General features: G+C 34.0%; 1 protein-coding gene across 4 annotated transcripts in view; it reads right to left on the reverse strand.

The window, feature by feature from the left end:
* Positions 1-24,228, reverse strand: part of Nrx-1 (Neurexin 1) — a 98,262-nt gene extending 74,034 nt beyond the window's left edge. For 3 of the 4 annotated variants that reach the window (XM_081973292.1, XM_081973293.1, XM_081973291.1), the window contains exons 1-3: positions 24,081-24,228; positions 18,099-18,931; positions 2,355-2,408 (exon numbers count right to left, since the gene is read on the reverse strand). In XM_081973292.1, the coding sequence (XP_081829418.1) occupies positions 2,355-2,408; positions 18,099-18,692 (648 nt within the window). In that variant the 5' untranslated portion in view covers positions 18,693-18,931; positions 24,081-24,228. The remainder of the gene's footprint in view (positions 1-2,354; positions 2,409-18,098; positions 18,932-24,080) is intronic. The other variant, XM_081973294.1, reaches the window with a different exon arrangement.
* Between the last annotated feature and the right edge of the window lie 2,975 nt (positions 24,229-27,203).

Below are 27,203 nucleotides of genomic sequence, written 5' to 3' on the forward strand. Positions count from 1 at the left end.
ACATCTACTAAAACTATTGGTTAATAACCTATTACATCTTGTACCTTATCATTACAAGATACTATTTTTCATTTTTTAAATATAAAATTAAAAATAATTTCTGGGCAACTTTACGTACACATATTTATTCGAAAACTACTGTTTCTAAACTATAAATAATTTCAAATTTAAGCAAAATACTCAGGATACAAGTTAGAATAATAAGATAGCTAGAAAAATTAATATTATGTAAATTGTTCAGTAGGGTACATAAAGTCTAAGTTCCTCAGTTTCGTAAGATTAGCACTTTATTATCTGGAAAAAATATATATTTTAAATTTGATAGTTAGGAGTTCCAAAACTAATAACCGTTAATTTACCAACGTAAAGAATAATCCAGAACACATATGCCTTTACATGGAGTTTTTGTCAATGCGGTGCTTCTACCAAACTTAGTTTTTAGAGGTCTTTTTGTAGAAACATTTGACAGTTTTTGCAAGAATCATTAGAGTTTAGACACTTCCGTGGCATTTCCAAAATGACTCGACTAGCCTCTAGCAGTTTTGGATAGAGAGGTTTTTGCCGTCATTTTCAAAACAATGCTAGAGGCCTCTAACAATTTTTTAAAAAAAATTTAGAAAGTTTAGAACACTTTTGGAAGCTTGTGGCAAATTTTAAAAGAATTCCGGAAGGTTTTAATACACTTGGAAGGTCTTCAGTAGTATTTAAAGACCTTTTTTATTTCCTAAATGGCGTAGAGACTTTTGAGGCCTTTTCTGCACTGAGAAATTTTTCTGGACCAAAAAAATGTGGAATGTTTTAGGACAGTAGCAATTTTGATAGTTGTTTATGCAATAATTCCAAAAAAGTAGAACTTTTTGCACTAAAAATCATTAAAAAATGAAAACATAATGCAAAAACTACTTTTTTTTTAGTGAGAGAGGTTAATTTTTTCAGCTTGACGTAGATTGACTTTTGATTGATTTTTCGTATATTTGATATCATTTTTTAGCCTGGTTTGCTTTAATTTAAATGACATTAAAAAAAATTACGTCAGCAGCGTTAAGTTTCTGTCTCACTCAGTGCACACGTAACAGAGAAAGTTGTAAAACTTTTCTCTTTTTTAAGTATGTACATATACCAAAATTCAAACAAAATAAGGATGACGTCACAAAATTAAAGATTAGGTCTGTTAGTTGTTAGAGAATATCCAACTAGTAATCAGAGAAATAAATACATCCATTGGCCACAAGTCATAAAACGTCATAGTCACGTGAGCATTCAACCAATAAAACTTGACATTTACGGTTTCTGAGTGGGAAACCAGTCAGGGATTGCCTCTGCGAACAGACCTATTGGGTCAACCAAATAAGCAGCACGAGAAATATTATTATATAAAATATTTTCTCTCTTGCTTAATGCAAATAAAAAAAGATAAAACTATACAAAAAAACAATTGAAAATTTAAATTCAAAAAAATTAATACACGGTCAACGAAAAACAACTATTAAGTCAGAAATGTCACTTTGACAGCAGCGTACACAAATATTTTAACTGAAATGTGGTTTGAGCTACGATTGTATAATCAGACATTGGACTGATGGACTTGACTTACCTTTGCGATCCTATAAAATGCAGCTTTTAAAGTATGCTTCTCAATTCGTTACGAATTTTTTTGTAAGCATCGAATTACAACATTAATATTGGCGTTACTATTGGACATAAAGATTAGGAGAAAGAGTTATGGTTTTGGCTCATTCTCTAATTATTTGGCACCTTTCGCATTGAATGCGGGAGCGGTCGATAGGGGCTGGAGGCGGCATGAAACATCGCATGTTATGTTTAAATTATCGTCGCATTAAAATACACTCTACACTACATAGCGATACCAATTTCGTTTTGTCGACCAGTATTGAATGTAGAATTTAATCTCTGTCCCATTCAGATTGAAATTGAAATGTTCCCTTTTATGCCTGATCTCTACTCACACATCTAATCTCAACTAGTTAGCGTTCTGGTCGAATCTGGAGCATGAGAAACCCAACCTTTTTCAGAGAGACATTCACATCACTACTACTACAATCTACCACACATTACAGGATATATTATGTACAAATTCATAGAGTATACAGACATCCTAGTTCAATATACACAAAGCCACAGTGCAGTGTAGGTGTTATGTAAATTACTGTCTCTCACCACCACACGCTTGTCATACAAAAGCGCAACATCCACCATTTACCTAAACAGCTCAAACATATTGAGCACGTTTACTGTGTTGTTGATTTGGTTTGTTCAAGCTGTGTCGGTACAAAGTATGTACAGAGTTGGGTAAGCGCATGTCTACTAACAGTTCGTGGCTCTCTAAAACTCACCCTCGATTGCGGAACGCATATACTTTCCGTTCCAGCTACTATAGGGCCGTCGCACTGGAAATTCAATAATATCATTTAAAAAATGGTTTATACAATTTGTTTATATGGTTATTTGTGTTAATTGAGTATTTTTTCTTCATTGATTTATTATGTCTGTAGGTAGGATTTAGTCGAAATAATGGTGTAGCAGTAGCGGAGCATTTAGAGCCCTATGAGATATCCGAAAGTTTAAATTGGGACAAAATTTCACATATTGAGGCTCAATAAAATGCCGTTTTAAAAATTTGGGTAATTATGCGAATTGCCAATTTCAAACCGTTGAGCATGTGACAAACTTTCAAATGACATCACTATTCTAACCTTCTAATCTATTGCTGATTGATGTTATTTACATTGCACTCTTCTAACTCGTTTCTGATAATATGACAAAATAACTGAAATCAAATGACATTTTACCGTTGCCATTTTTTCTTCTCTACAACGTGGCAATATCTATAAGAAGGTTTCAGTTTTTGGCAACCATCATCAGGTTTTTGGTTTTTTCATAAGGACGCCAATTCTGAAATCCGGAGGTTACGACACTAAAATTTGCCGTGCGGACTGTAAATTTATCTTAAAATCCAGGGACATACTGCAAATTTTCCATAAACCATTATTATTTCAGTTAGATTGTACTAGAAAGTCATTAAAAATATAAACAAGTCAGCCAAGAAATTTCCGTCAGTATTTCTGAAATCTGGAGATTACGGCTCTGAAATTTGCTGGCCAGGCAGTGAATTTACCTTAAAATCCAGGGACGTATTGCATTTTTCTCATAAACAACTTTTACTGCACTCAAACTGTTGTAAATGCTTTTGAAAATACTGAAAAGCCAGTTTAAAATGCAACCAATCACATTTTCAGTCAGTATTTCTGAAATTTGGGGCTTACGGCTCTGAAATTTTGCTGGATAGGCAATTAATTGACCTTAAATGCAAGGGATGTACTGCACTTTTCTGATAAACAACTCTTACTTAACTCAGACTGTGGTAAATACTTTTGAAATTACAGAAAAGTCACAAAACACAATTTCCGTCAGTATTTCTGAAATCTGGAAATTACGGCTCTGAAATTTTGCTGGATAGGCAATTAATTGACCTTAAAATCCAGGGATGTATTGCATTTTTCTCATAAACAACCCTTACTTAACTCAGACTGTGGTAAATACTTTTGAAATTACCGAAAAGTCACAAAACACAATTTCCGTCAGTATTTTTGAAATCTGGAGGTTACGGTTCTGAAATTTGCTGGACTGGCAATAAATTTACCTTGAAATGCAGGGACGTATTGCATTTTTTCCATAAAAAACTCTTACTTTACTCAAACTGTGGTAAATACTTTTGAAACTACAAAAAAGTCACAAAACACAATTTTCGTCAATATTTCTGAACTCTGGAGGTTACGGCTCTGAAATTTGCTGGGCAGGCAGTAATATTACCTTAAAATCCAGGGACGTAATGCATTTTTTCCACAAACAACTCTTACTGCACTCAAAATGTTGTAAATACTTTTGGAAATACAGAAAAGTCAGTTCAAAATACAACAAATCACAATTTCCGTCTGTATTTCTGAAATGTGGAGATTACGGATCTGAAATTTTGCTGGATAGGCAGTTAATTGACCTTAAAATCCAGGGATGTATTGCATTTTTCTCATAAATAACTCTTATTTAACTCAAACAGTGGTAAATTCTTTTGAAATTACAGAAAAAGTCACAAAACCAAATTTCCGTCAGTATTTATGAAATCTGGAGGTTACGGCTCTGAAATTTGCTGGCCAGGCAGTAAATTTACCTTAAAATGCAGGGACGTATTTCATTTTTTCCATAAATAACTCTTACTGCACTCAAACTGTTGTAGATACTTTTGGAAATACAGAAAAGTCAGTTCAAAATACAACAAATCACAATTTCCGTCTGTATTTCTGAAATCTGGAGCTTACGGCTCTGAAATTTTGCTGGATAGGCAATTAATTGACCTTAAAATCCAGAGATGTATTGCATTTTTTTCATAAACAACTCTTACTTAACTCAAACTGTGGTAAATTCTTTTGAAATTACAGAAAAAGTCACAAAACCCAATTTCCGTCAGTATTTCGGAAATCTGGAGGTTACGGCTCTGAAATTTGCTGGGCAGGCAGTAAATTTACCTTAAAATGCAGGGACGTATTGAATTTTTTTCATAAACAACTCTTACTGCACTCAAACTGTTGTAAATGCTTGTGAAGTTCAAAATACAACAAAATACAATTTCCGTCAGTATTTCTGAAATCTGGGAATTACGGCTCTGAAAATTTGCTGGATAGGCAATTAATTGACCTTAAAATCCAGGGACGTATTGATTGCATTTTTTTCATAAACAACTCTTACTTAACTCAAACTGTGGTAAATTCTTTTGAAATTACAGAAAAAGTCACAAAACCCAATTTCCGTCAGTATTTCGGAAATCTGGAGGTTACGGCTCTGAAATTTGCTGGGCAGGCAGTAAATTTACCTTAAAATGCAGGGACGTATTGCATTTTTTCCATAAACAACTCTTACTGCACTTAAACTGTTGTAAATGCTTGTGAAGTTCAAAATACAACAAAATACAATTTCCGTCAGTATTTCTGAAATCTGGGAATTACGGCTCTGAAAATTTGCTAGATAGGCAATTAATTGACCTTAAAATCCAGGGACGTATTGCATTTTTCTCATAAACAACTCTTATTTTTTATTTGTTTATTGGGGATTCTGTCTCACACAAAAAAGGTTTGTTGGGAAAATGGAATTTCGCACTTCAAACAACTCTTACTTTACTCAAACTGTCATAATTACAGAAAAGTCACAAAACACAATTTCCGTCAGTATTTCTGAAATCAGAATGGACAGGCAGCAAATTGACCTTAAAATCCAAGAAGGTATTGCATTTTTTCCATAAACTCTTACTTCATTTAAACTGTGGTAAATGCTTTTGAAAATACAGAAAAGCCAGCTTAAAATGCAACAACAAATCACAATGTCGGTCAGTATTCTAGGGATTACGGACCTAAAATTTGTTGGCTAATTAGTAGTTGACCTTAAAATCCAGAAACAACTCTTATTACCTTACTGAAACTGTATGATAATGAAGGAAACTCAGTTGAAATACAATAAAACAAATTTCAGAAAAAGTCAGTGTTTTCGAAATCTGCAGATTACGGCACTGGAATTTGCTGTGTACCCAATAAATTTTATTTAAAATCCAGGAATGTACTGCATTTTTTTAGGAAAAATCATTATTTTTGGAAAACACTATATTCAGATTTCCACTTTTTTAAAAAGGTTTTTAAAGAGTAAAGTAATAAGTCAAATGGTAGAATTTAGAGAAAACTACAAAAATTATTTGTGTATATTTACAAACAGTGTTTTGGATATAATATCAAGCAACAAATTGATTAAGTCAGAGCGCTTTTCTTGTCATCTGACAATTTGTCACATGATCATTTTTTGGCAAAGGCCATTAGTATCACGTGGTCTAGTGTCATTTGACCGAAATCGAAAAAAATTTCCATTATTTCTCTTTGTCGTCGTAGGAAGTTACAAATAAAATATGAACAATATGATCGAACAAAATATTGCTAAAATGTTGGAATAACCGAGAGTTTGAAAAACGGACACTTTGTACAGCCGCATGTTGCATCCTTAGAAAGACCGGAAGTATCGGTTAAGGAAATCTTAGGTTAAGTTATACTTAGATCATAATTAAAAATACTTGTTATGTTTCACAGAAAATACAAGAGAAATTTTTGTGTATGGGAAAACTTCAAATTTTATCGAATAAACTTTGCCTGTCGATACAAATCAATCAACGATACACTACTATGAGCACATTTTTGAAAAATAATTTCATTGCAACTCTAAATAAGTTAAAACCATAGTGAATCTTACGTGTAAACCAGAAAATTAACTACGTGTTAACATCTACGAACAGCTGAAAAGTGAGATAAAATAAGTTAATTTCAAAACCGAGGAAAAGTTTGCTGTTACACGTTGAAGAAGATTTAAGAAAATTAAGCGGGATTTTGCTGCCAAGTTAGGTTTACAAGTTTACTGTCGAGTACAAAACAATTACAATTATTTCAAGGCAAACCATTTTGTGTATTGCGTAAGTTTAACATATTGCTGTCATTAAAGATTTTAGTAATCACTTGTTATAAATCTGCACTGTACAGCTTTACTCAAACATAACAGAAGTTCTATCAAGATATCCTGATGCTTCTACACATTTGTTTTCAACAGGAAAAAACTATACAAACAATCGCGCCTTCCGGTGCAATCTAGAAATAAACCGCAACGTTAAAGGGCGCAAAGCCGGGGGGGATTAACGAAGGGGAAATTAATTTAGCCTAGTCCGAGTTGCCGGAAACAATAACTCCCCGGCTCTCTTATCCTTCTCTTTGTCGTCGTAGGAAGTTAAAAATAAAATATGAAAAATCGAACACATACTGTACGGAAAGTTCAATTTATCGGGCCGCAAGTTTTCGGCCGTGCGATAAAGCCGGCTGGTTTTGATTTATTTAGGCGGAAATTAAAATAGCCGACCTTTAGGTTTTCCTGTTTTAGTTATTTGACTTCAATTTTAGTGCCATTTATTTGTTATGTAATACAATTTGTTGTGTAATAACTAATAATCAATTCTTTCGCAGTCCTTTTAATTGGTTTAAGTGTAACTTAAGTTTAGACTGACTGTTAAAATACCAATCATTATCATCATTTTCTTTTTCAATTTGTCTTCTTTTATTCTAGTACATACAATTTTTGGTGCCAAAATTATGTCTTGCCTTGTCTTTTTGGTGCTGCTACAAGGCAATTTACCAATGCTAAAATTATATCATCTTATGAGTTTTCTCTTTCCTTAACTCTTCTTCTTTTAATCATCTGGTAGAAAAACTATAGCGTAAAAATTGTATTGTCAAATTTTCTTCTCTTCTTTTAATCCGTTAAAATACAATTTTTGGTATATCTACTAATTTTGGCAGCTTACTTTCTCCTTTCTTCTCTTTCTTTAACATTTTTTTCTTTTAATTTGGTTGACAAACCATTTTTAGGCACAAACATTTTATTGTCAAATTTTGGTGTTTTATCTTCTTTTTTTCTTTTCTCGTTTCAATTATTCTTTTTTTAATCTGAGAGAACACAAATTGTTGTGCAAAAATTATATCCTTTTATTTTGGCGCTTGTTCTGCTTCGTTCTCAACTTTTTTTTTTTGGAACTTTTGCCGCCTTTTTTTTTCTTTTCTTCCCTCCTTTCAATTCTTCTTCTTTTAATCTAGTAGAATAAATTTTTTTCTGGTAGAATAAAGTTTTTGAGAATAACTGTCAAATTTGTCATGCATTCTAATAAAATAACTTAAGACATCTAAATTTAATGACGAAAAGTACCATAAATTTAATTTTTTTGAAATTTTACTTCCCTGTTGTCAATAAATGGTAAGACAACGTCGCTAATTAGAAAAAATAACGTATGAAGGGTAAACCACTGAGTAAAATTTTGTACACTAATTCCTAATAATGCCCACTAATTGTTTGTAATGCCCAGTAATTCCTTACAATATAACTTTCTGAATTACCACAACTGGAGAGTCTAAAAAACTTTTTTTTATCAAAAAAAGAAAAAACAAGGTAATTTGCATGCAACAATTTCACCTGAAGTAGATATCCCCTGCTGCTTATTTTAAATGGGTCACCCTGTATATTTTTGCATTTTTGGTTTCTAAGTCAAATTCTAGACATATTTTGTGTATTAATGTTGGTGGTGTTGGTGTTAGTGGGGGTGATGGTTTTTATGTTTGTCCAGGTAAAACAAGGTTTGTTCTAAAAATGTGTGCAGAAAAACGTCAAAATATATGGTACAGAGTGGTCAAAAAATTAATTCTAAAAAAGAAAAAAAGTCTACTTTTTCAATTAAAACACTTCTTATTCTTATAATTTTGTCTGACTGTCTGTTCAAAATTAAGGTAAGTTAGTTACTGTGTTAGTTACCTTGTTATTTGACACAAACCTAGCACAATGATTGTCAAATTTAAAGCCACAGCAAAACGACTGTAGAAATAAAATCATTAAGGTCGATTTTCGCTTGCTCTAAGTCGCCAACATAACGCAAAACCCATTAGGATAGTGGCGGTGTTTCAGGCAAATTTGACCCTTACGAAAATTGTCATTTGTAAAAACAGTTTTTCGCAAAATTTCTAAACGAATTTGTAACTCTTTGTATAACTTTTCCATTGACGTATAAAAGTTGATTGCAGGTTAGTGGTACCGTTTGGCCGCTAGAGGGCCTAAACGTTGACCAATTTTTTGGTGTATTCTTTTGCTTAATACCCAAAAACCTCCTTAATTGCACTATTTTTGGTAGAGTTTTATAGGTCAATGGATAGCCAATGAAATGAGCTTTCTAAAAATATTCCAACTTAGGTTAATAGGTTGGACGGTTTGGTCGCTAGAGGGCGTCAAATTTGACTATTTTTTTTATGACTTTTTTGTTGCATTCTTGAATTTCATCGTCAAGAACTATTTGCAACACTTTGTATAAACTTTTATACGTCAATGTATAGCCAATGAAATGTGCTTTCGTATAAGAGTTGATTGGTTAGTGGTACGGTTTCGTCGCTAGAGAGCGTCAAAATTTCTAGATGTAAAACTACAAAATTCATAAATTTTCATTGTTTTCCAACGGATTTTATTGAAATTACCAAAGCTTATTTTTATTTTATTTATGTTTAAAATTGAATGGTAGACGTATCGAAAAAAATATTTTATAATAAGTTTTTTAATAATATAATTTAGACCTTCCCAATTCTATTAACACTTTTCAAAACATTATATTAATTCAGAATCCTTAGTAATGCTGTCAATTGCCAAGTAATGCCCACTAATTACTACAGTTTGTATACCATAATACCCCAGCGGTTTACCCCTTGGGTACTTCAGTTGCTACATTGCAACTCCAAATCAATGGCAACATTCTATTTACCAAGACAAGTCCTGGAATGGATTACTAGACTATTTGTATCGTAAATCCTTTGAAGTCTAGTTTTCTGCAAATGATGGTAAAAATCACAATTTGGCAACGTGAATCGATGAAGTACTTTGTTAGTACGTCAATTTAAGGTATTGTCAAATTACGTCATCGTTTACATGCACTCGTTCTTCTTGCTCCAAAAAGTGTCAAATCAGAGAATTTTCGGATTTTGTTGGTTGATTGCCACGCCACTATGACTATTTTTCACTTTTGACCAATACCTGTACAGATTTTGCTAATAATAATAAACCAAAAATGTATTAAAATTTTGGCTATTTCTTTGCACATAAAAATTATAATTTAAGCCCCAAAGCTAACTAAACAAAACCTTCCAATAATAAAGTTCCAGAATTTCTCCATTCAATGGAAGAGCAACATTTCCACGTCGTTTTGTAGAAAAATATCAACACCATCACTGAACGTCATTTAATAGTTTGAAAAATTGATCTTTATGTCAAATCTATCTAATCATTCCCAAATATTTATGCTATTTCTAAGGTTCTTCACTTTTCTGTGTTTTCATTTGTTTTTATATACGCTCTCTATGTAATGTCTATGGGGATTGTCTAAAAGCTCAGTCACAAAAAAAACTTGAGGAAATCCGTTGTAATCTGTATCTAGGGCAGGTTTATCTCATTCCTAACCTGACTTATCGCAGCCCCCTTTCCCCACCCCATTATCTGCGGCCGAACTGCGGAATTCCGGCAATGGGGACGGATTAAGGAGGGAAATGATTTAGTTGCCCGCGCTCATTTCCGGGATTTGGAGAATTGTCCGATGAATCTGCGTAATCCGTAAGCGGGAATGTACTCCCTTAACCGAACAACTATAAGTCTATCTGAAGGACTTGTATTGTTGTTTATCCTATCGGCTCTGCCTTGGAATAATTTTGTTTGCTCCAAAGAGCTCAGAATTTGCCTCAAACACAAAGAATTTGGCTGTTAAAAGGCACGTTTTCAATATGGGCGCTCGTTTCCAATACGTTTCTCCTAGACACAAAAAACTAATACCCTTAAAAGTAAAAGGCTTTTGTTCTTTTGGCTGCTTTGAAAGCAGCCATATTTCTACATAAAAGTATTCGCTCAAAGAAATTTTAATTAACACTCGTTAACAAGGTTTCTTCTTGACTTTCTAAAAAAATTCCTTTTATTGACTATAGTACGCGAGTCCTGACTACGGCAGATTTATCGATCTAGAGATGCGGCTTTTTACCTAATAAGATATTTACGTAACCATTAAAATTCCCAGGTAAAAGGGCAATATCCTCCTTCTCGTGATATACTATTTCTAATAAATACAAATTTTAAGGGTTGCATCTTGAAGGTTTTCGGTCGTTTTAAAACTCCAACAGAGCCCCCCAGGCTTCCAGTCAACGAGCAACTTTTATTATTAAAGAATCTCAAAAGTTTTCCAGAGTGAAACTTGGGGGAAAAAGCGTACAATCTGCCGCCACCGCATAATAATCAGTTGCCGTGTATTAAAGCATGAAAGAGGTTTACGAACTAAGGCTTTTAATATTTTTAAACAATAAAAAATAACACGAACACGTTGATGTTCGTGCACGCCATTGGGACTGTTGGAGCTTTTATAAAAACAAAAAATAATTTGGTTGGTAATTCTCATTTTTACCTCTTTCACGTGTCACTGGAGGTGTTCGCTTCCCCCCCCCCCTACTCGGAACGATTATTTAACGGTCACGCAAAAGGTCTATAAACAGTCAACCTTAACCTCACTTTAACGTAATCAATTGGGCACACGTCTCAATGTTATCGGGTAAGGAAATTAGGAATGTGTAAAATTAAATGTCTCGGGTGTTTTATATTGTGAGTAAATTGAAAGTCTATGGAAATGATGTTCAGGATTTAAAGAAGAATAGGAAAATTTGAAATTCAAAGTAAATATTAGATTAAACTGTAATGAGGCCCCATGACGCAATTTTAGAGTTGTGCTAGTTTTGCATTTAATGGTCTAGATATTTTGGAATTTCAATTTAAAATCTAAATTTGTTAATATCCTAATTGGCTAAAGCCACTTCTAGATAATCAAAAAATGTGGCACAAGCCGGCAACTTTGCAGACAGTTGACGTTTGGGTTTTCAATTGGACTTTTGCCATTTCAACAACCATAAACTCATAACAATTATCGTCCATGGGTTGGTCCACCAAAAAGTTTATTTTTGGTGTAGTACTCGAAAAATATGGGACACATGGTACACCATATACGTCCCATGTGACGTCAATGTTGCCAGGTCTACCGTTAAAAGGGTATATCTACCGTTTTTGTGGTTCATTTACCGTTCTCCTGTTTTTTTGTATACCTATAATCTACCGTTTTTAATTACATTGTCATTATGTTGGTTGTGAAACTTTTTATATACTTTTTCAGTTTATTGAATAAGAAATTTAATGAGGATTCTAAAAATGCGCTTAAAACAGTCATATTCTTACTCCAAATTATCCTCTAAAACCACGTAATGTATATGTCAAAATTTGACTAGAATTTGCAAGAATTACATTTTAAGACAGGTTTCGAAACAAGACGATTTTTTGAGATTTATGACAGTTATTTTGACAATTGTCACTTTATCGTCTAGCTAAATAGGGTTCTACAATCACGTGACAACTGCCACTAACGTTAAAACTGTCAAACTGAAGTACGGTTTTTATATTTATAGCAAGAATCAATGATTAAATTTGTTGACAACTATTAAAAGACACCCTGTATAATAATGTAAAATGAATGAATTTGTTTTGATCTACCGTTATCTACCCTGTTTTGACTGATTATTCTACCGCCATTAAATATTTTGACATGGCAACACTGTAGTGACGTAAAAAATGCCACTTGTTCTCTCTTCTGCTTATAGCGAACTGAGCGAAACAAAATATGCATGGACCAATATCTTATATGAATTTTTCCCGTATATGTCAAAGTTTTAACTTTGAAAGTGTCAACTGTTTTTTACTAAATCACATTCTAATGTCATTGCAGGTGGCAGGTTACCATATTCACTTTAAAATAAAGTTTGTTTTTTACTTTGTGTTTCACCGAATTTAATTAAACACACAAAAAAAAGATTTTTGCAGCTTCTACTTTTTATATGATGGAACATACCCAAATTAACAAAAAATGTTGTTTGATAACAAGACATTATTAGGCAAGTGTTAATAGCTTTGGCAACAATGATACGGAATTGAAGAGTCTCTAATTACGTCACGGAAAGCTCGTGCCAGGCTCATTTTAACATTATATTTTAGCCTTTTATAAAAAAAATTACAATTTAATATTGAAAAGCAGCAACTTAACTTAACTTAACTCCATTAAGTTTATATTTTAAACCTTAAATTCCTCTATATAATTGACAGCCCCATTGTTTGTTTGTTTTTAAAGTCTTCATTAAACTTAGTGTTGTTTGTGAATATTAGTGTTTTAAAAGAAATGTGTTTGTGTTATATTAATGTCGAAAGTGGAAACTGACGGCTTTTTTAGGCTCTTTACAAAAGCTGTCTTGGTTTGGTCCTCTTTGTTTTTGAAGTGTGGTTTAGACTGTGACAATTTGAATAACACAGTGTTTACAGTGCCTGTTTCAATTTAACTTTGGACAAAACGACATTGCTGGGACTTTATTACTACTCTACAGAGTAATAATAAGTCCACATGTTCAGTATTTCCGTCAATCCACAGCACTGTTCGTAGTTTGTGATTGGTCAAGAAAAAGCAGCAACTTGAAAGCTGCTTTTTTTGACCAATCACACCCACTGTAGTGTGTTTTACAGACTTGTGATTGCTGATTTTAAAAATTTAATTTTTTAATGGTTGTATAATATAATGTATAATTTAAATTAGTTTTGAATAAATAAGCAATAATGTTACAAATTACTACAATATAATATGCAATACTTTTAGCAGTGAACAGGTATACCATATTTCAAACTTTTTGTACACTTTGACAATAATTCAAATTTTTGTGACTATGAATTAACAGCTTAATTTTGTTATATTTTTGGTATACAACTCTAAAGTAAAAGAATATCAAAAGAGTCAAAAATGTTTACAAACTGTACGACATCAAAGACTTCCGGATCGTAGTTTTTGATATGGAAACTGTGCGACGTTTAGAGCGAATAAATAAGTCAAATCGATAATGCGGCCCTCACATGCTGCTCACTTTTAAAACTACGCCAGCCAACCATTAAAAGTACAAAGTTCAACGGCTTTCGCTACTTGTGAAGCCTTTTTGTCTAGGTTAAACGTCCCTTTAGAGGAAATGGACTCCGCTTTCATGCAACTCCACCAGGAAGTCCTATCAACGGTTGAGTGCCCGGAAATCTGCTTCTTTTTATCAAAATTGGTGAGTATAAGTTTTAGCATATTCGATCAATGAATGTGACTCTACAAGTGCGAATCGATGTCAACTATTGTTAAACGATTCGGAACAAGAATGTGCATTTTATGGATTTCTAGCTGCCGCCAAACGCAAAACAATAAAACGAAAACCTAAAATCGATATTAAGTTTACTGTGTGAGCGGCAAGATAACATCGAATCAATAATTCAACGACCGACGAGAAGAATTTTTAATGCTAACAGAACCAAACACGAAACTAATAAAAATAGAATTAGAATGATTTTCTACCGTGGGTGGCAGCGGTTCATTTTAGTAGAGATTGAACGAAAGAAACGCTTGTTGAATACGAATTCAACTCTATTGTGTCCAGTTTTATAGCGAATTTTCAGGTTAAAAAATGTTTGAATTGATTAGCCAAAAGCCAGTCAATTATTTAGGAAGTCTTTATATTTGTATAGTTAAAGTGCTTCCGTCGCCCTTTTATTGCGATAACTGTATAGCTTTTATATTTTACGAGCGACTTTCTTGGCAAAAATTGCGAAAATTCGTCGTTAATGTGAGTTTTCCTCGATTTTGCGCTACTTTGCCACTACAGTTTCAATAATGGGGGTTTTCTCTGCTGAAGTAATTAATTTTATTGAACTGAATCTTTTGCGCAATATGCAATGGAATTAACAAAATGTAATAATAAAATTTAATGGAAAAATTATAATTATCACCTTGTATGTTTAATCGTATTGCGGTTATAGCATGAGGTAAAAGAGCAGTTCCAGATGAACGTTTTGAGCTTTTTACGGTCTCTAAAAACCCAACAAATAACCGTGATAAAGAAATTTTAAGTACAATATTAAAAAAAAAGGAAACAAGTCGAATATCTCGAAAACGGTTAGAGTTACGGAGATTTTGCAAGAGACCAAAAATATTCAGAATGACTTTGTGATTTGCATCCACTTAAAACCGCGTAAACACGGTCACAACTGGCAAGGCGTTAGTTTCAAAGTAACTGTTTTTCTTTTTGTTTTTTGAACACCGTGTATATGTTTTATCGTGTTAAGGTTAGCACAAGGTGAAAGAGTAGTTCAAGACAAACATTTTGGGCTTTTTACAGCCGCTGAAATCCCAAAAATGGCGGAGATATGGAATTTTGAAAAATTTTATGCAATTTTCAAAAAAAAAAAGTCGTAATATCTCGGAAACGGTTAGAATTACGGAAATTTTGCAAGAAACCAAAAATATTCAGAATGACTTTCGACACCCAGCAGACTAGTGTGATTTGCATCCACTTAGAACCACGTAAACACGGTCAAAACTGGCAGAGCGTTAGTTTGAAAGTAACTGTTTTTCTTTTTGTTTTTTGAACACCGTGTATATATTTTATCGTGTTAAGGTTAGCACGAGGTGAAAGAGTAGTTCAAGACGAACATTTTGGGTTTTTTACAGTCGCTGAAATCCCAAAAATGGCGGAGATACGGAATTTTCAAATTTTTTATGCACCTTTCAAAAAAAAGTCTAATATCTCGGAAACGGTTAGAGTTACGGAAATTTTGAAAGAAACCAAAAATATTCAGAATGACTTTCTGCACCCAGCAGACTAGTGTGATTTGCACCCACTTAGAACCGCGTAAACACGGTCAGAGCTGGCAGAGCGTTAGTTTCAAAGTAACTGTTTTTCTTTCTGTTTTTTTGAACACCGTGTATATGTTTAATCGTGTTAAAGTTAGCAGGAGGTGAAAGAGTAGTTCAAGACGAACATTTTGGGCTTTTTACAGTCGCTGAAATCCCAAAAATAGCGGAGATACGGAATTTTCAAATTTTTTATGCAATTTCCAAAAAAAAGTCCAATATCTCGGAAACGGTTAGAGTTACGGAAATTTTGCAAGAGACCAAAAATATTCAGAACGACTTTCTGCACCCAGCAGACTAGTGTGATTTGCACCCACTTAGAACCGCGTAAACACGGTCAGAGCTGGCAGAGCGTTAGTTTCAAAGTAACTGTTTTTCTTTCTGTTTTTTTGAACACCGTGTATATGTTTAATCGTGTTAAAGTTAGCACGAGGTGAAAGAGTAGTTCAAGACGAACATTTTGGGCTTTTTACAGTCGCTGAAATCCCAAAAATAGCGGAGATACGGAATTTTCAAATTTTTTATGCAATTTCCAAAAAAAAGTCCAATATCTCGGAAACGGTTAGAGTTACGGAAATTTTGCAAGATACCAAAAATATTCAGAACGACTTTCTGCACCCAGCAGACTAGTGTGATTTGCACCCACTTAGAACCGCGTAAACACGGTCAGAGCTGGCAGAGCGTTAGTTTCGAAGTAACTGTTTTTTGTTTTGTTTTTTTGAACACCGTGTATATGTTTAATCGTGTTACGGTTAGCACGAGGTGAAATAGTAGTTCAATACGAACATTTTGGGCTTTTTACAGTCGCTGAAATCCCAAAAATGACGGAGATATGGAATTTTGAAAAATTTTATGCAATTTAAAAAAAAAAAAGTCGAATATCTCGCAAACGGTTAGAGTTACGCAAATTTTGCACGGATTCAAAAACGTACGAAGGCGTAGAAGGGCTACAAACATTTTTTTTCTTAAATTCCGACTTTGAACTCGGAATTTAGTTAAATTTCGATTAAGTCCCTACTTCGAACTCAGAATTTACATTGTCACATTGCAAAAGCTCTTCAAACCAAATTAGACAAAATTTTTCAGTTTGGCAACATTGCAAACATTCTTCGAAGCAAATTAGTAGAATTTGTTAACTTTGGCTACATTGCAAACACACTTCAAAGAAATTAGTCGGACTTGTCAGTTTGGTTACATTACAAACACTCTTCGAACCAAAATTGTAGAATTTGTTAGTTTGATAACATTGCAAGGACACTTTTGAACCAAATTACCAAATTTTGTCAGTTAGGCAACATTGCAAAAAGTCTTCGATCTTAACTAGGAGAGTTTGTTAATTTAGCAACATTGCAAGCAAATAACATATTAAAGAAATTGGTTGAACTTGTCAGTTTGGACAGATTGGAAACACTCTTCAAACCAAAATTGTACAATTTGTCAGTTTGATAACATTGCATACACTCTTCAAACCAAATTAGTAAAATTAGTCAGTTTAGCAACATTGCAAACACTCTTTGATCTTAATTAGTAGAATTTGTTAATTTGTCAACATTACAAAAACACTCTTCAAACCAAAATAGTAGAATTTGTCAGTTTGACAACATTGCAACTAATTTATGAGTTCGAAGTAAAAATTTAAGAAAATTAACGTATGTGGCCCTTCTACGCCTTCGTAAAAACGTTCAGAATGACTTTCAAATTTAACTCTTTCTGTTTTTTGGTCACCCTGTATACAGGTGTGGTAAATTCAAAACTGACCATCGATCGTCGACAAAATGTATTGGATTGGTATTGGATTTTGGCAACAGCGTACTGAAAATATGGCCTACTTGGTATTTTTTTCGTTTTCTGTCTTTGTCTCACGCATGCAATTATCTACGTTTCTCTGTCAGTTACACGGTTTTTCTACGGTCGGTTTTGGATTTACCACACCTGTATGTTCAATCGTGTTGCGGTCAGCACAAGGTGAAAGAGCAGTTCCGACGAACATTTTGAGCTTTTTACAGTCGTTGAAACCTCAAAAATGGCGGAGATAGGGAATTTTCAAAATTTTGATGCAATTTCCAAATTAAAAGTAAGAAAGTCGACTATCTCGGAAACGGTTAGAGTTACAAACATTTTGCAAGAGGCCATAAATGCTCAGAATGCAAAGCTGCTAAATTCGAGGATGACAAAGTGACCGTCTAAACTTTGTCAGAAGACCAAACTGTACTATTACACTTCAGCTTACCACAAATAATAGTTATTTTATTTGTTTTTTATTTTATAAAGTATTTCAAACTTTACAAACAAAAACATCAAACCATAAAATTCATCGTAATTTTACAGGACAAAATTATTAACAAAATACCCAAATTGAAAATAACCGATCAAGTGTTAAAACAATATTAGTTTTCAAACATCCACCAAGATTTGTGTGATTTGATGCTAGTACCTATATTAACATTAGCGCAACATCAAAAGGGCCGAAACACACAATTTGGAAATTAATAATGGCTATAGCAGCAAGGAAATCAGTTTACCGACCAAATCAAACGGCAACATGGCCGAGTAATTGAGCCAACCGATATAATGGACCGAGTTGGACTGTTTACTTAAAGCCTGTTATATGCGATATTGGCATTCATGTTTAACTTTCGTCAATTAAGTAGAATTGACATTAATCGTGTAACATAGATCTGTAACAGAAACTCACCCGATGATCCCTGGGTCTGGTTTCTTGCCTTCTGGGTACGCCGCCCTCTACGTCTGGATAGATAAGGTTCCGTACCGCCCCTTTGAAGCGGGGCTCAAAGAAAACACTGGGCAACGCCAACAGCGCCAGTTTCTTGTTGTACCACTTGGGCAAACCACCAACGTACACGTCCGAATTCGTCTCAAACTTGCCAAAATTGAATTCTTTGCCGCGCGCCGTGCGCATCTGCGACACATTGTCCACCGTCAAAATGGTACGTTCTTCGTGACGTTGCAGCTGAACTTTGTGCCAATGACCATCGTGGAGTTCCTTGCCAACGGTGATGATTTGAGCACCGCCGCCCAAGTTGAAACGCAACCGCAGCGCACCCTCCACCAACTTTACCTCAAAAAAGTCGTAAGTGCCGCCGTCGTCCGTGTACAACAGCAGACCGTTTGGTTGGTCGGTCTTGAATTCGAATTCCAGCGAGCCGTTGGTGCCTCCGCCCCATTTGCGGAACTGCGAGTACGACTCCGAACTGCCGTCCAATAGGAAAGCAAAACACGCGCGCGAACTGATCACCGTCAAAATGGCGGCCAACTCGATCAAATGCATTGTGCGTCAATTTGAGGTTAGAAGGAATCGGGAGCGCGCGTCAGCATCGATCTGTTCGGTTGCCGGATGCACCGCATGTCTTTTGTGGATCAAAGTCGATATTTGTGTGTTATTACAGCGCGAAGAGACGACGACTGTACTTTCTTGTTTCTATTGATAAAAGGTATGGAGTTTTGGCTCTGGATCTTTTGCGGTCTTTAAACGGACGTGGTTAAGGTCACGCCGCAGTCCTACGTGATCTGGAAAATAAACAAGATAGAGCTTTTTAATAATATCGTCACTGGATAGGATTGTAGCGGCTTTGGCAGCCCGTTGTATATAGAATGGATAAAATGGGTTATTCTTATTGCCAATATGTTCAGAAATTGTTTCGATACAGGGTGATTCACAGTGATGGTATACAGGTGTAGTAAATCCAAAAGCGACCATAGGAAAACCGTGTAACGGACAGAGAAACGTAGGTAACTGCATGCGCGGGAGAAAGACAGAAAACGAAAAAAATATCAAGTAGGCCATATTTTCGCCGTAAGTATTCAATACCCTCGACAAGCTTACTTACGGCGTTTGGCAACAGCGCGCTAAAAATATGGCCTACTTGATATTTTTTTCGTTTTCTGTTTTTCTCCCGCGGATGCAATTACCTACGTTTCTCTGTCCGTTACACGGTTTTCCTATGGTCGCTTTTGGATTTACCACACCTGTATTAGAAGTATCTAGAGAACGACTCAATATTTTTCGCTAAAATTGGTGTAAGTTGGGTTTATTTATTTGCCCGTGGCGGTTACGTCCTCATTTGCCTTGTCTATAACATGCGTTCCGAGCGCGATAGAATTTTGACGTCATCTAGTCACGTCGGCAATGAATCAGGACGACAAGGCTCGGAAAATCGGCCGCCATTGTTGACAAAAAGTAAACAAAGAGACATTTTTTATTTTTGATGTAAATTTTACAATATTTTAACGAGTATTTTGATTTAACTTGTTTTTAACTGCGATACTACGTGTGAGACTAGATAATGTGTGTGTGTTTCGGTAGTCAGTTTTGAAAATGCCACCTTCTTAATACACTTTACAACTATCAAGAAGCCCAGTGAAATATTTTGAAGGAACTAGAGTTTGTGGAACAGAAAAGGCCGCTTTTTCTAATAGAAAACACTGTCACAATGAAACAGCCTATATATTTAGTTACTCCCAAGAAGATTTTTTACAAAAACACTAGAAAAACCAAGTTTATTCAAGCCAGTGGTTCTCGAAGAAACATGGATATAGAGTAAAAGTGTATTTAGCAGAAGCTGACAAGGTGATTTACCTAATACTATAAAAAAAACTCTGGTAGAGGTATTAATAAGCTGCTAATACAGAATAGCTTATGTTTCAGGTACCTTTATTTGCCTAATCTGGAGTTTGCTTATCATGCTTTGAAAGGATCAAAATTTAAAAAGTCCCATTATCAATTGCTCTAAAAGACTGAACAAAAGGTGTTTGAAGCTATGGTTATAATGGTGTTGTCAAAATCCATATGCAGAGTGTTGAAAAAACAAATTTCTAATAAGTTTCAGGTAATATTAGAAAGATACAAGTTACCTACTTAATACATAAATTTGATCAAATGCCATTATTTTGCAGAATTAGCCCTTATAAATTTTGCCGTATCTTCTCTGACTATAAGGCTAGAAGCAGATGGTGCTACTGTTAAATACTTTTCCATCAGAGTAGGTTAAATTACTATTTTAATTGTATTATTTACACATTATGAAATATACAAATAAAATCTTTAAAAAGTACACTCAAGTTTCTTTTTTATCTAAGAAGTCTAGTTTTCTTCATAAACAATCATAAAATTAGATAATTTCTTTAACTGAGGTACCTACCTGCTCTTACAATAAATTGAACTGAAATTGAAAAAACATGTTAAATAAATCACACAACAAAACCAAATTGATATGTATTTAATGCTGGGTAAATTTACAAAAGGAAATAAATAAGCAATCTATATTACAAAACCAAGAAGCAAATTCTTAAAACACCAACAATTCTGTTATAGTTTTTGGCGTTTTTCAACTTTTTAAAATTCCTAACCTCAAAATGTTTAGCCAACTGTCAGTTGGGACTATGCTCTATGTTGCCACATCTTCCACGAGCAGATGTGAACCTGGTGTATTGTTGGTTGTAGTAATAAACGGACCGATGAATTATACAGATTTCGAAAAAAAAAAGCATTTGTTTATTGGGTCTTCTGTCTCACACAAAAAAGGTTTGTTGGGAAAATAGAATTTCGCACTATTTTCAACTAAGTTGAAAATAACATTAACCTAGTCGTCCCAACACAAGACCACTGACTTAGGCTCGGTCTTGTTACCTAAAAACGCTGACGTTTCGGTGGAAAATCTACCACCGTCTTCAGAGAATCTAAAATAGAAAGAACATAACGGCAGAACACAGAAAACAACAACTTAATAAATATTAAACCTGATAATGTTCAATTTGGAACTCTGAGAAGGGTTTTGTCAATAAAAATTGACATAAATTTTGACTTTTGTCATTCCAATAGGAAAGGTTATCTATTGTTGTAGTGAAAGGTGGGTTTTATAATGAAAACAAAATTACAAGAAATTTCAGTTTCGTTTGATATGACCAAGTGTTATCTCCTCCTCTAGAATATTTAACCAAGTTTGGTCAATATTAATAGAGGATGTAGCAACACAGGAGTCATGGTTTAATCTAATATATGCACTTTCTTTTATTTTACGTCTTTTTGAAAAAGTTTCTTTGTCTATGATACTACATTCATTCCATTTGACTCTATGATCATTATCAAACGCGTGTTGTTAATATAATATAACACCCAAAAAAAAAAGTCTTCTTTTTTTTCATAAAACATTCTGATACTTTTCAAATACGTGTTTCCTGTTGTAAGAAAAATTACACACATAAACAGGATGACAAGAAATCCTCTCTCAGAAGTGCGGAAACGTATCTAAAGCAAACGATGACAGTAAGGTTTAAAACGTTTTATGGACATATCCTACATCTGACATAACTTGCACGGAGTGAAGGACGCTCCATTCTATATCGCCCATATAAAACTGGCATAGATAAGCATTTATTCCCGAAGGATAAATAATTCCCGACGTTCCTGTTCCTCTGGCAAAATGGAATCTCGGCGACATGTACAACTCTAATCTTGTATCGATCCGGTGAGAAAAGGGCCAAATTTCGAATGCTAGAAAAGTTCGCATGCATATATTTAAAAGTGGAGAAAAGGGATTCGTCCTTTTAAAAAACAATATCGGCGTCCTGACAGGCGCTAAATCCCTTCGTGCGAAACAAATTCGCCGGCTCATGAATAAGAAACGGGCTTTCCGGATGGCATAAGATCGTCGCCGAAAGCAATTTTGGACCATATTCCACACCGACGATTGTATACGCAAACTGCAACCTGGTTTTCCTGCTTAAAAATTCACTTTTTTTGCATTCAGGCAGCAAAGTAAATTTAACATTTCATCATGAGGAAGACCAACAGCTTAGATTATTATCTATCCACTGTGAAGAAAAATAGCACTTACCTCACTTGTTTTATTTACTGGTTATTATAAATTCAGATCAGGCATTTCCGTATTTGTTTTATGCAAAAACGTTGGGCGTATCAAATAAATTTAAGTAAATAATATAAAATCCACTAAAACAAATTTATAGTCAATATAAAATTGTTCAAACATGTTCAGTCAATAATGAAAATTTGGTGTAATTAATTGTTATTTGAAATACAGTTAGATAGGTTTATGGTACGCATGGAAAGATTTAAGCAAATATTAATATATATTACCAAAAACAATGCTTATTAATACAATTTTATGGTTTATATACAGGTGCAAAAATATTTAAATTTTCTAAACAAAATCAAGCAAGTTGCTATACTATGTATTGAATAAACTTAATAATTATAAAATTCTACGTAACTCACAAAGTTTATGAGATATTTAGCACAAATTTTGAGTTAACCCTAATTTTTACGACTTTTTATTACAGTTGCTAGATGTCAGTGATAATCTGCACGTTGATTATTTTTTGGTTATTTGATTACGGTGATCATCTTTCTGTTTCGTTTAAAAGTTTTGCAAAAAAATTTTGTACAAAAACCGAAATTCTTGTGTTTTGTATGACTTGACACTCATAAAGCTTTGTACAATATTTGACAGTTTTCGTAATTCCACACACTGAGTTAAACGTCAAAATTGTCAAAATCCTGCATTTCAGCTTGCTGCTTTCTTGGACCAATCACCAATTACAAACTGTGATGCACGCAAATACTGGTAGTTTGAGAAAAGTTACAGATTAAAAGCCAAAAAGCTGATAAACAATAGAATAAGATAAAAATATCAAAGTACAGAGTCATTTACTGAGAATTAAACAATAACCTTCATTTTTGGGCTTCCCTGTAGGTCATTAAAAAAAGGTTATTGAGAAAATTAAGACCAAAATATTCCAACTGCATCAAATGACTATTCAAGTTTTTTCAATTACATACAGGGCAGCCCAGAAAGAGGAGTTGGTCAGTCCACAGTAAATAACACTGTACATAAAGGTGTTGTGTGGTATTGTTTTTATTTGACCACTCCGTATTCGATAAATATAATTTAAACTATTTATTGGCAACAATTTTCCAAACAACTGGACAAAACATATAAACTAAAAATATAATATGTTTACGAGAATTACATTAATTTTCGATACTGCAAATGTTCAATCTTCTTCTAAATATCTCAGAAACGGATGCTGGAATATAACGTTGTTGTACATCATATAAAACATCAAGAATTAAACGAGTAGCCTAAAAAAAACATCCATGTACAGGATATTTAAGTTCAAGTGCTTATTAGGGCAAGTTTACAACGTTTTTCTGCTATGTTCCCACTAAGAAGCGCATCAGTTCACTTATAATGTGTAGAAAATTAACTGGTAACAACCAAAAACCGTAAAACTCCCAACAAAGTTGAAACTAAATTTTATAAATCACAAGAATTTAATTTAATTTATTTGCACAATTATGGGAAAGTATTATTTATAATATATTTGAAAGTAATATATTAGATTACCTAAAAACAACGATTTTTGATTTGGAAAATTGCATTGCGCCTTGAGCCTCTCACCTATAAAAGCGAGGCCTCGGGAAATTAGGTTAGATTCCGCATTAAAGCTTTTCTAATGTCTACACTCAAATAATTAATAACCTACACTTCGACTAATTATGCACTTTTGTTAAAAGCTGGAAATCAGTACAAAGAAAGCCTTAATCGAAATTTAATGTTCTTTCTTTAAGAAAGTTGAATTGTTATTGAATTACCGCGTTCTTTGAGGCTTAAAGATGATTGAATAAGTCATAGCTTACCGTAGGTAGTACTATTGTCCACGTTGATAGTACACTAGATGAGCACGACAGTACTAATGGAATGTACAAATAGGGCACACGAACGTCACAATTTTCCGTTGACGATGCAGAGCCGCGACCGAGCACTATTTGTGCCTCTGTAGTCGGTCCTGCAGGGATGACGTCGCCATTGGGGGCGAAAGGGGGCGCAGGCTAGCCTGCGTACAATATTACTACAACCTCATCCGTAGTTTTCGGGGTCGTTCTCCGGAAAATAGTCTTTGAGCTAAAAAAGCGAACGTGGTAATTGCTTGAGTTATGATTCAGTATTTGATTCGAACCAGTCTCATGACTATATTCAGACTAACCGCGGTTAAGAGTTTTAAAATTTAATATTATAAAAATACTTTATTTGATTAATTGCAGACTACTGAACTAAAAATTTACACTGTTTTTTTTTAAAAATTTACTTTGAAGATTTAGTGTTGGCAGGACTGCAATGACATTAGTAAATTAAACCAGTCCTTCAAGAACTTTCCAATTTTTAATTAAAACAACTCCAGAATTATTCTAATCCTATCATAACTTGCAGTGTTATCTGATCAGCCGTATAATTTTTAATTTACTTAAAATTCAGTCTTCTTTAATTAAAGAAAACTTTACGAAATGATCGAGTGTACAATGAATCTTATCACAGCGATGAAGGGCAAGATTTTTCTGAAAATTGTATTTGCTCAGAACTTTTACTATTTTTATGTGCTTTTTTTGAAGATACTCACTATAGGATCTCATTTATTCATCTTTCACTTTATTAGCCAAATTTGAGAGGCACCGTAAGATCATGATTGACTTTTGCCGCAAAAAAAATTCTGAATTTTAGGATCACCATAGACAAAATGAACTTTGATACGAAAGCTTAGAAGCCTGAATGGGGAAAATTTTCTGAAGTAGGAGGGACTAGAAACAATGACAAGTAAATTGAACTACAATTTAAACCCACTTACGACTTAGACAGCATCAGGCGTAATCTTGATCTTTCAGCCCTTGATACAACAACCATTAAATCAATAATACTAAATATAGACATGTATAGGTGGGTAATGTGCAAAATGTTCTGAAGACCTTAAAGTGACTCTTTGTAACTAGGTTTATCAAGCACTTAATTTGCCATTGATTCTGGTTCTTAAGAAATGAATGAAAGTAGTGGATAATACATAATAGACTAAATTTCTCGTCTTCCACACAAATTTAACAAAAGATTTTTTTTATTTTGACTAAACGATTTTCAGCGCTTTGGGAGACTATAATATCCCAACGGAAACTCGATTAAAAAGGATCGATTCACGTTAAATAGATAATTTGGCTTAGTCCCGGAAGCGAGAAGGACATTTCCTATATGGACGCCTGAGTTATTAACACCGACAGAGGGACTTTGCTCATTTTCAATTTGCCGGTAATCTCCCTAAACGACTTTGCGACCGATTATTTTCGATTAGCACTGCGGTTTGGATACTTACAGGATTCTAAAGGGTTATTTGCGCCCCCTTAAACCAATTCCACAAACAATAAATTACGGACAAGCCGTGCAAGTTATTATACAACATACACAACTCCGAAACTATATTCGGAATTCAACTTCCGTTGCACACACACGTTTCGAACGAGTTTTCGCCTTAAATTATGACCTTTAAATTACTTTTAGCGTACAGAGAGGGTCGCAACTGGAAATTCTATACCGGCATTCCAATGGGAAGTAATTACCTTTTTGAAGGAAAATTAGATTAGATTGGCTTTTAGAGTTGCTTTTAATGAACCGGAAAGTTGCTTCTAATTTATGACATTGTTTTTAGTTTGGAAAAGCGGTCAAATGCATACCTTGACATTATTCTAGAAAACATTTTAGAACTGAATTAATTTCTGAAAACTTCTCAAAAGGAAACCTCACATAATATGATGAAGAAATTACCAATGTGAGCAAATATACGTCATTTGACAGGTCATGTGATCAGCAGAAACCCGGATTACTGAAATAATTATTAGAAATTCCAGTTGGTTTCATGTATAGAATATAAGTTATTATACCAGAGGCTATCTTTGGTAAAGTGTGTTAATATTAATAAGGACTGAGGCAGGACGGCACATACGCGAACTGCAATTTATGGCAAAACTTATAAACTTTTAGGAAGTTAAATGGCTCGTGGACGCGGACGTGAGAGTGTGGTGAAAATTTAAATTAAAGACGCTTAATGCGCTGGCATTCACGATAAGAAGTCACTTTGGGCGTTACGGGAACCGTGGATAATGCGATTAAGCAAAGTTTACTGAAAATTCGGTGTTGATTTTAGTTTTTTTTCAAGTTACGCTATCCGAAGCCAGAAGGGACAGCTACCCCCAAAAACATAAAAATTAAATACTCAATGACAAATCGAGTTAACAAAATCGGCGATTGTCATCCTTTAATTAAATTCTTGAAGTTTCAAAGGATCGGAAAACTGCTATTAATTTGCATTCCCCAGATCGCTGAGAAAAACAGCAGTTTTAATAATTAAGATGTTTTTCTCTTATTTTAAAAACATTGCAAAAAAACCCATGTGCCAAATGCCAATCGCTCTGGAAAACCAGAAATATGATTAAAACACTCGAATGTTAATAACAACCACACATTTGTAAGCATTCTGTGTTTTTTTAGTTTGTCAAGACTAGAACGAAATCTTCTTAATACTAGCTAATGACAACAAAATACAATTTTTATAAGTAGAGTCCGGGCTAAAGTCGTGAAAAAAAGCGCTTAAAAAGCAAAATTACTATCTTCAAAAAAGCATAAAAATCTGTAAAAAAGCACAAAACTCTTTCAGATATGCAAAATTTCTTTGAGTTTAACTCAAAAAAATTGAAAGAGGAGCTTCTAGACTAGTTGAAAAGCGTTTGGGATCTTTTAGACTGTTCTAAATGATTTTGAAAGCTTCTAGACTGTTTTGAAAGACTTCCGACTGCTTTAGAAGCATTTTGGACTTTCTGTAGTGTTTTTAAATCTTCTTAGACTACTTTAGGAGCATTGAAGATTCTGGACTGCTTTTAAGACATGTGAATTTGAAGTTTTGGAAGCTTTTAAACTGCTTTAGAAGCATAGGGAAGCTTTTAGAC

Source organism: Ips typographus, linkage group LG2, assembly GCF_016097725.1.
Source record: "Ips typographus isolate SLU linkage group LG2, UJ_Ityp_2.0, whole genome shotgun sequence".
NCBI classification, from domain to species: Eukaryota; Metazoa; Arthropoda; class Insecta; order Coleoptera; family Curculionidae; genus Ips; species Ips typographus.